The sequence below is a fragment of the Thecamonas trahens genome (genome assembly GCF_000142905.1).
Source record: "Thecamonas trahens ATCC 50062 unplaced genomic scaffold supercont1.45, whole genome shotgun sequence".
In the NCBI taxonomy this organism is placed as follows: Eukaryota; order Apusomonadida; family Apusomonadidae; genus Thecamonas; species Thecamonas trahens.
Genome location: NW_013657635.1, coordinates 47,321 through 57,115, shown reverse-complemented (window position 1 = coordinate 57,115; position 9,795 = coordinate 47,321). Strand labels below are relative to the sequence as shown.

Below are 9,795 nucleotides of genomic sequence, written 5' to 3'. Positions count from 1 at the left end.
ATTTTTTGGGCGTGTAATTCCCCTGGTGGGGCCTCGAACGTGTTCTATCATCCAATTTTAGTTCTTATCATTTTTATTCCCGTTTTTTTTTTTGTTTGCCCAAAAGGTTGGGTTGCCAATAAAAAGGGGGGGGGCTTCAACCTTTTACCCTTCCCCCTCCCCCCCCCCCCCCCCCCCCCAAACACACACCATGTCCCGAGTGACAGCCGACCTTCAGGTGCTCCGTCTTGAGGATGCGCTGTCCAAGATGCGACGAAAGTACGACTTGGCAGTTGCTGGTCGACGAGAGAGTGAGGAAAAGGTGGAGGAGTTCCGTGGCATGCTGGCCAAGGTCCGTAGTGAGGCCAAGAATCGCCTGGACAAGGGCGTCTTTACCTCCAAGCGGGCAATGGAAGCTGAACGAAATGTTGGTCGATTGACAAGGAGAGTTGATAAGCTGTTAGAGGAACGTGATGCGCTCAAGAACATACTCGATGTGCTGCAGAAGGATCACTCGGCGCTTAAGGAAGTGGCAGAGAAGAGAGAGACGGCTTTGAAGAACCTGAAGAACAAGGTCGGCCATCTCGAGGCACAGGCTATGACGGCTCTCGCTGCAAACGAGGCTCGTGATGCTGACATCAGGCTGTTGATGGAGCAGTATGCCACAGAGAAGCAGTCGTGGGTGGCAGAGGTCGCCATGCTCCGCGAGTACATCGAGAAGGATCAAAAGATGCGCGAGCACATCTACAACCGCAACATGCGCGTCGCTGAGCAGGTCGATGGCGCTGGGCCGGGTGGGCCGCGTGCGGCTGGCGCTCAGTCCGGCGTTGGCAAGGGGACCGTCAAGGAGCAGCTCGAGCTGCACAAGTGGAAGCAGGGCGTGAAGGACGTCTCGCACATGAACACCATTGATCGTGCTCTCGAGCGCATCAAGACCATCATGTGCGTCGACGACCTCGACGAGGCTGTCGCCAAGTTTGTCGCCGCTGAGGAGACGCAGGACCACTTTCTCAACGCCATCAACGAGCTCCACGCCCGCAAGTCCGAGATCGAGCAGACCAACGAGGCTCTTCGCGAGCAGCTCAACACTATTCAAACGGCAGACTACCTCGGCAAGTCGGATCACAAGCGGACAAAGGTGCTCGAGACAAAGCTGTACCAGGCCGAGGTTGTCCGCGAGAAGCTCCTCCATGACCACATGGCGCTCAAGAAGCTGTTCAACCAGGTCATGCAGGGCATCTCGGAGCTGTGCGCAAAGTCCGGCGCCATCGGCAAGGGTGACGAGTACCTGTACAAGCAGGGCATCGCCGAGTCCAACGTCATGACCTACCTCGGACTCGTCGAGGAGCGCCTCCTCGACCTCATCCACCACCCGGCCGTTGCCCGCGCCCAGCAGCAGGCCGTTATCCAGGCTCAGGGCGGGTATTCCAACTCGCTCATGGGTTCCATGGTCATGGGCAACACCTTATCGCCACGTCTTGGCTCTCCCTCGCGCCTCTCTAGTCGCCACTCGTTCGACGCCCAGTACGAAGCGCTCATGACCACCTCGCCGCGTGGCATCGACAGCACCGTGTTGGACGACTCGCTGCAGCTGATTGACTCGGACGACTCGCTCAACGAGTTCAACTCGTCGCGGCGTGACTTTGCTATCTCGCGCTCCGACCTTGGCGGCCGCGCCGCCTCCGCCTCTGCCGTCGTCCCGCTCACCCGTCGCGAGCTCAAGCGATCTGCTGAGCAGCAGCTCCGCTCTGCCGCCCGCAAGATGCCGTCGTCCAGCCGCGGCACCGCAGCATCGGCCTCCAACATCGCCTCCGGCCGAGCCACTCTCGCTGCCTCCTCCGCCGACGCGCCCATCCGCGGCAAGCTCACTCCCACTCCCAACCAGCCCTTCCACAAGTCGTACTCGATGGGCGCCGAGCTGCCCCCCATCAACGAGACGAAGCAGCAGTCTGTCTCGCGTCTGTTGTCCTGATGCGTGCTCCCCCCCCCCGTCTCTAGTCAACCACAATCACACAACCCCCCTCTCCCCCCCTCTCCCCTCCTCCCCCCCCTTCCCATCTGACGTAGTCCCGCGCCGCCGCCACGGATGAAAGCCATGTCCGCCCGCCCGACCGTTCGCCGCCTGACACCAAAATTTCAAATTTTTGCCCTCCTTCGCGCGCCAAGTCATGCCAACGCCTCAGCGCAGCCAACGACGACGGGAGTGCAGAGCCCAGCACACCTCTCCACTACATCGATCCATCCCACCCACACATACCCATCCCTATACATCCATCCATACATACATACATACATCCATCCATCCATACATACATACATCCTCCGCGACAAGGAGTTGCTTGAGATATAGATAGTGTGTTTGAGATGCAGAGCGTGCTGCCCAAGGTGCAAGCACTTGGATATGATGGACCATTGCTGTGGGATGATGTGACGTCATTGACGGCATCCGAGGCAAAGCAAGAAGTGCTCAAGATGGTCGGCACAGTCGTGGCCCACTACGAGGACTCGTGGGCGTGGGATGCCGTGAGTGCTGCGGCGAAGGATAATGCTCGGAACATTCGCCGGTATTTGTCTTTTTGGAGTTGGGCCATTTTTCAAAGCACATCCCCGCCCCTACAAAGCCGCTTGACATGCACAAGGTCGTCGACATGGTCAACACTCTCCTTGACAAGGTTGAGTCTCATCGTGGTGGTGGCTACATCTCAAAGCAGGCAAACAAGGCTCGCGCCAGGGAAGCCCGTCTCTCCATCTCCCGACTCGACGCATCGCGCCGCGAGTCGCTCAATGCCTCCACCGCCCGTCGTGACTCGTTCAACGCCTCGCGTCGCATCTCCTTTGGAGGCGACGGCGACGGCGATCGTGATCGCTCGCGCTCGCGCTCGCGCTCGCGCTCTCGTTCTCACTCGCGTCATGGCCGCCGCTCGCTCGGGGGTGCCTCGGCCGGCATGGCCACAGGCGCTACCAGGGCCAAGGTCGCCCGCCGCAAGTCGATGCTCGCTTCGGGTGCTTCTCGCATCCGCCGCAAGTCGCTCGGCGTCAACTCGCTCGCCCGCGACAACTCGTCCGCCTCCACCCCGTACGGCAAGGAGAACGCAGCCAAGTACAACTACGCCGAAGACGGGCCCGACTCGGGCTTCAAGCCGCACCGTGCCCTCGCCCGCACTCCGGCCAAGCGCAGCTCGGCCCGCAAGCCGCTCCGCGATACCACTCAGCAGCCGAGCCTCGACTGGGAGCCTGAGCCCATCGAGCTCTCCAAGTCATTCGCGGCCTCGCTCCGCGCATCTGGCCACGCCCTCGATTCTCCGCCCGCGCCCGCCCCTGCCCCTGCCCCTGCCCCTGCCCCTGCCCCTGCCCCTGCCCCGGCTCCGAGCTCAACCTCAACGTCAGCACACGTTTCTATGCTCGCACCTGCACCTGCACCCGCACCCGCATTGACTCTGGCCCAGGCCCCAGTCCCGGCGGCCACCGACTTTGACCTTGATCTCTCCATCGATCCATTCAAGCCAAGGCGCAACCTCCCGTCGTCACCAGCCCCGGCCCCGGCCGCGGCCCCAGCACCAGCCCCAGCCCCGGCCCCAGCTCCGGCTCCGGCCCCTGCTCTCGTCGACTTTGACATCGATCCTTCCGTCGACCCGTTCAAGCCCACTCGCACTCTTCCGGCATCGCCGCCTGCGGTCGCGGCCACGGTTGCAGCTCCGGATCCGACGGAGGTGTTCAAGCCGTCGCGAACGCTGCCGCGGTCGCCGCCGCCTGCCGAGGCCTTCCAGCCATCACGGACGCTGCCGCGCTCCCCAGCCATCCGGTCGCCCGCTGCGCCAAGCTTGTCAGCAGCCGCACCTGACTCGTCGCTCCGTGCTTCACTTAAGGGCTCGCTCGCCGGGTCGATCCGAGGCCACGACTCGCCAGTCAACAAGGTCATGCACTTTTCGCCCTCGCCCTCGCCACTCTCTGACAACGTTTACGCCTCGTCGTCGACAGTTGCTAGCCTGGGCGAAGCCGATCTGTTGACAGTCGACCCGGCTCCGACTCTGGCCTCGGTGGCTGCCCCAGCCCCAGTGGTCGCCCCGGCCCCGGTGGCCGCCCGCGCGCCGTCTCCAGCGCCCGAGCTGCCCGCCGACGCCCTTTCCATGGCAGACCTCTCGGTCGATCACGTGGCCGCCGAGGCTCGGGCCGACGTCGACGAGCTGCTCAAGATCCGGTACGTGCAGCAGTACAAGGAGATGCACGCCACGCTGGCTGATGTCGAGGCCCAGCTGACGGCCAAGATCCTTGAGACAAAGAAGCTGTCGGATGCAGTGGCTGCTGCGCGCAACGCAGCCGATGCGCCTCTGGCCTCTGCGGCCGACCGCGCAGCCGTCGCGGCGGCGGCGGCGCAGCTGGGCATTCCCGGTGCGGCTTCGGCGTCGCCGGGGAGTCTCAAGACTGAGCTCCACGCACTTTCACGCGAGCTCAAGACTCAGCTTGTTACCTTTGTCTCCAAGCTCAATGCCGAGAAGCGGAGCGTCGACGCAGACCGGTCGGTCCTCGATGCTGAGATTGCGGCGCTGGAGAAGGCGCACGTGGCACACTCGGCGACACTGGCGAGCACCTCGGACTCTGTGGCTCAGCTCAAGGCCCATTACGACGCGCGCCTTGCGGCGCTCGCTGACAACAACGTCGACGCCCAGCTTGTGCAGCGCGTCCACGATCTCCGCGCCCAGCTCTCTGCCTGGCGCTCAAAGGCTGCCGCGCTCGAGACCCACATTGCCCAGCGCGACGCGGTTGAGGCCAAGGCGGCCATCGCCCTCAGCCTCGCGCCGACCGCCCGTCAGGAGCGCCGCCTCAAGCGGACGTTTAAGCGCGTCGAGCTCTACATCGAGCGGTTCAACACGCTTGTCAGCGCACAGTCGAGCCTCCGCTCGCTGATGACCCGCACCTACGACGACATGTAGTAGCTACGCCACCCTTTTAGTTTAACGGTACGGAATGGACAGATTTGTCCATCGCGCGAGAACAGCCAGATCGTCGCCCACGTTGCACACAAGGGCGTCGCCAGAACAAGCGGCGGGCGGCAGGACCCACGTGCAAGCCACGCATCGGGCGCGCCTCCTATCTCAAAGCCGCAGGCTAAGCAGGCGTCGCGCAGCGTCGGCCGGTGACTTGGAAGTCAAGCATCATCGAGTTTCACTTTGAGAGGCGCGACAACGCGTCCGAACGACTGAACCGCTAAGGGCTATTAAACTGTGATCTCTTCATGAGACAACGTCGACGACGCCCCGGACGACGACGACGCCAGCAGGGCAGCCGCGTCGTGAGGCGACGGCGGATCTGAGCTGGAGAGCATCATCTGCGAGAGCCGGCGCGGCGCGTTGGTAGTCGGCAACGGAATGGCGACGATAGGAACCTCTTCCCACCCGCCGCTCTCACCGTCGTTATCGCGGGAGGCAACCGACGACGAGGCACAGAGCCGCGAGGACGAAGCCGCGAGCGACGACGATGACGATGACGAAGTCGCTCTGGCCGAGGACGACGACGACGAAGTCTGGCGTGGTGGACAAAGCCCGGTCGCGGATCGGACGAAGAGCTCGAGCCGGTGCGGGCCAGCGGCGGATCGTCCTCGAGCAGGCTAATGCTCGGCGGGCGCGGCAGGCTCAGCCCACCCGAGCCGGCCGACGAGTTGCGCGAGTGGAGAGAGCCCGCCGACGGGGTGGCCGGGATGAGATCAAAGGAGCGGAAGGAGGACGAGAACTTGCTTGCCGGTGACGGCATGCGTGAGATGGAGTCTTGACGAAGGAGGTACGAGGTGAACTGGTCCTTGAGGGACTTGTAGCGCTTCTCGGCGGACTTGTGGAGCAGGTGGGTCTCTGACCGCTGGATGCGGCCCTGCAGGCACGGCACGAGAGTCGAGTGAGCCTTGCGGAGCTTGAGCATGTCGGTGACGCCAGCGAGCTTGAAACGGGCAGCACCCGAGGTGTGGCACGGCGGCGAGAGGGCGATGATTGGCGTGATGCCGTACCCGACTTGGGCCTCCCACGACCGGATGGTTTCGGCGAGACTCACCACTGAGACGCCGCGCACGTTCAGCTCTGCGACGATGGCGCCAAAGCCGCCGCTCCACGCCTCCCACACGCGCAGCGCCTCTTCGCATGAAAAACAATGGTGCAGTCGTAGCCTGCGGCACGGAGGCTGCCAAGATACGGCATGTTGGGCGACGACGCGACAATGAGGACGCGGTCGGCGAGCTTCGAGGCGTGCATGACGGTGAACCGCGAGAGGAGGCGCGAGCACTCGGCCTCGGATGGGGTGGAGGCAAAAGTAAATACACCCGAGAGGACTGGCTTGCGGCCGATGGCAACTGGGAACCAGGCGACCTGGTAGCCGATTGGCAGATCGAGCGACGAGTCGTAGAAGACAATGTGGTGGAGGGCGACGGCCTTGCGGGCGCTGCGGAGCTCGGCGAACGAGGGGTAGACGTGAACGGCGCCGACTCGAAAGGCGTACAGCCTGTCTTTGAGGTTCTCGACAACATGCCCCGGGAGGCCAACAAGGCCAATGACACAGGCTGGGACACGCTTGCGGATCTGGATGGGCTGCGACGACGTGGCGCCGAGTTCCGACGGCGTGCCGACGACGTCGCCCGGAAGCGCCATGAGCGTCGACGTTGTGAGCGAGAGGTACCTTGCGGTCCGGCGGTGGGTGAAGATGGAGGCGTACGACTTGACAAGGGCGGCACGCATCTCGGCGAGATCCAGCGGGCGAGGGACAAAGACAAAGGAGACGCCTGGGTGGCGGACGTCAGGCGGGTCAGTCAGCTCCTCGACCGGCGGCGAGACAACGTATACGACCGACGGCATGAGCGGACCGACTTCGTCAAGAGCGGCAACAATCTCCTCGAGCATGGAGCGTTCGACGACGAGGAACGGGACCTCGTCGTTGGCAAAGACATCAACGGCACGCCAGGGGACGGCGTGGTAGTAGACGCTGAGGCCAAAGTCGGCCATAATTGACCCCATGGTTCTGCGGAGGTCGTCGTTGGCAAAGAGGACAACGATGCCCGTCGGAACGGCGAGGTTCATCCACTTGGGTGGGCGGACAGTAGCTGAGACCGGGACGAGCGAGCCGGAGACTGGGAAGAGCGGGACAATCATGACAAAGGTGGAGCCATGACCCTCGACCGAGTGCGGGACAATTTGGCCGCCCATCTTGCGTAGGAGCTGGCGGGCGACGTAGAGGCCGATAGTCTCAATGGCAATGTTCGAGGCGCCGTGCTGGAACGGCTGGAAGAGCATGGACATGTCCTTGAGCGCCATGCCGGGCGACGAGTCGGTGACGTCGATGCGGTAGTAAGAGGCCGAGTCAAAAGTGCCTGGCGGGAACGAAGCCTCATTCTCGAGCGGGACAAGCGCAGTGGCGCCGAGCTGGCGGGCTTCGTCCTCGGATGACACCTTGGCTGAGACCATGACCGAGCCCGAGGTCTCGGAGAGGCGGACAGTGGCCTCGATGACGGTGGTGAGGGTGAGCTCGAGGCGAGCCGGGTCGCCACGGGCAAAGAGTGGAACGTCTGGCGAGATGTAGCCGTCGAGGTCGACGGCCTTGGCGGCGACGACGGAGCGGACCTGCGAGAGAACCTGCGAGAGGACGGTGGTGAGGTCAAAGATGCGCGAGTCGAGGTCCATGTCGTCCGAGTACACGTTGTCAATGGACTGGAAGGAGGACATGATAGAGCTGAGGTGGTCGGCAGCATCGGTGGCGAGGCGGGCGCACTGGCGGGCGCCCTCGCCGAGCGAGTGCTCGTCGAGGAGCTTGACGGCCGAGACAACCGTCTGGAGCGGGACCGTGGCCTGATGGGCGAGCGACGAGTACATGCGTGACTTGTGCTCGGCCGAGGCGATGGACGACTGAGCCTGCTGGTACTGGGCCTGCATGTCGTTTTCCTTGGCGGCGACGAGGACGGCTTCGAGGCGAGCAAAGTGCTCGATGGTGCGAAAGGCGCAGACAGTGTGCGAGGTCGCCGGGTGGAAGATGACTGAGACTTCGATGGCAAACATACCGGCCGGCCCGTCGGGCTGAGTATCGGTCCGCAGCAGTGCGTGCTGCAGTGGGCACGACTCGATGAGCTTCGCAAGCTTGATGCGGTCGGTCTCCACAATGAGGTCGAGGACGGAGGTGCCTTTGAGAGCAGACATGCGCATGTGGAACATTTCCTGCATGGAGCGGTTGCCGTCGAGAATAGTGTAGCCGCCGAGGAGGACGACGCCCTCGTAGCCGCCATTAAGTAGGGTCATGTATCGCATCTCGGCCGTTCGCATGACCTCGAGCTTGCGCTGGAGGAGCGTCGAGGCGCCGGCGAGACAGCAGGCAACGATGCCTGAGAGGAGGACGGTCGAGCCGACGTCAAGCCAGTGCAGGTCAACGTGTGAGTATGCCATGTAGCCGGTGACGGCGGTGGTGACGACGAGGAGCGGATATGCGAGGTGGGCCAGCCGCGGCGAGAAAATGATGTGGGCCACAAAGAGCGGGATGATGAGATAGTCAAGGTGCGGGCGCTCGGTGAAGACTCGATGGGCAAAGAGAGCGGTGATGACAAAGACAAACCAGATGGAGCCCGCAACGAGCCGGTCGGTCCGGGCAAGCCAGATGGGGATGAGGAGGAGGCCAAAGAAGAGCAGGTTGACCATGTGGTGTGAGGCCGGGAGCCGGCGGAGGTTAGCAATGGCGTCGTAGGTGATGTGCGAGACCTGGAAGATACAGCAGACGAGTGAGAGCATGAGTAGCATCCACGCTCGATGGCGCAGGTCGATCTGCCGCGACTTGGAGACAACGTCCGGGTACGGCTCGGCAATGAGCCACTGCCTCAGCGCCGCCATGCACGACGTCGACTTGGCGCTGAGCCCCGGGGCGCCTCCATCGAGAGGAACCACGCTGCCGTCACCGCCAGTCCCAATGATCCTCACGCCTTCCGGCAGCTCGGCTCCGTACCACGACTCGCCATGCGACGTCGTCTCGCCACCAACCGACATCAGCCCGGTGGCTGACGTCGTCCATGTAGCCTCGAGCTCTGACGATGTTGTTGCAGTTGTGCCGATGGAGAGAAGCGAAGCCTGTGGTTGGACAGGGAGGTAGTCTGGCGATCGCGAGCCGGTCGGCGAGCCAGGGCCTGAGCTCAGCTGTGCACTCGAAGTTGCAGACGAGGTTGTGACACCACCGCCGCGTTGAAGCCTGCGGGAACCGCCTGGTGCTGCCGCACCCGAATCGAGGAGAGGACCACCAGCAAGCTGACCATGACCATGATCGCTTGGAGTCGCCCAACTGCGGCCATTATTAGCAGGCCCAGCACCTCTTCTTCCGCCAAAACTTGATTGCCTTTGGACCATGCCCTCTTCTCGCCCAGAACCTCCACCAGCACCAGACTGTCCGACTTGGCTCATCGTCGTTGCACGTTCACCATGACCATGACCATGACCACGACCATGACCACCGTCACGACCACCACCGCCACCACCACCGTATGCTCGATGTGTGGGGTGCCGCGGAGGTCTCTGTTGGCGTGCCTTGGCGGTTGCCTTGGCAACTAACGTAGGTGGCGCCGCCCCGAGCATGGCTATTGCGGTCGGTAGGGGGGGGAGAGGGGGGGGGGGGAGGGGGGCGGGTGAGGTGGTTGGTGCAGCGCGCGATCGCCGCTGTGATCATCGCATTTGGCTCGACGAGTTTGGTGGCCGACGTGACGATGGCGAGAGAGAGAGAGAGAGAGAGAGAGGAGGGAGGGGAGGGGGAGGGGGGGTAGGGGGTGTGGTGGAGAAAGTAAGAGTGTGTATGCGATGGCAGATCGGGGTGGTA

At 63.3% G+C, this 9,795-nt stretch overlaps 3 protein-coding genes across 3 annotated transcripts; 2 read left to right on the top strand and 1 right to left on the bottom strand.

Annotated features, from left to right (window-relative positions):
* Positions 1-190: 190 nt before the first annotated feature.
* AMSG_09098 (uncharacterized protein) lies at positions 191-1,951 on the top strand (the record flags this gene model as incomplete). Its single annotated transcript, XM_013899371.1, has 2 exons — positions 191-367; positions 485-1,951. 2 exons carry the CDS (start codon positions 191-193, stop codon positions 1,949-1,951), a joined length of 1,644 nt encoding a protein of 547 aa, XP_013754825.1.
* A 392-nt stretch (positions 1,952-2,343) lies between these two features.
* On the top strand, positions 2,344-5,053 carry AMSG_09097 (uncharacterized protein; the record flags this gene model as incomplete). The annotated part of the gene is made up of 2 exons (XM_013899370.1): positions 2,344-2,502; positions 2,601-5,053. 2 exons carry the CDS (start codon positions 2,344-2,346, stop codon positions 4,908-4,910), a joined length of 2,469 nt encoding a protein of 822 aa, XP_013754824.1. The 3' UTR covers positions 4,911-5,053.
* Positions 5,054-5,100: 47 nt separating this feature from the next.
* On the bottom strand, positions 5,101-9,247 carry AMSG_09096 (uncharacterized protein; the record flags this gene model as incomplete). The annotated part of the gene is made up of 4 exons (XM_013899369.1): positions 5,101-5,474; positions 5,537-6,078; positions 6,114-9,132; positions 9,159-9,247. 4 exons carry the CDS (start codon positions 9,245-9,247, stop codon positions 5,195-5,197), a joined length of 3,930 nt encoding a protein of 1,309 aa, XP_013754823.1. The 3' UTR covers positions 5,101-5,194.
* Between the last annotated feature and the right edge of the window lie 548 nt (positions 9,248-9,795).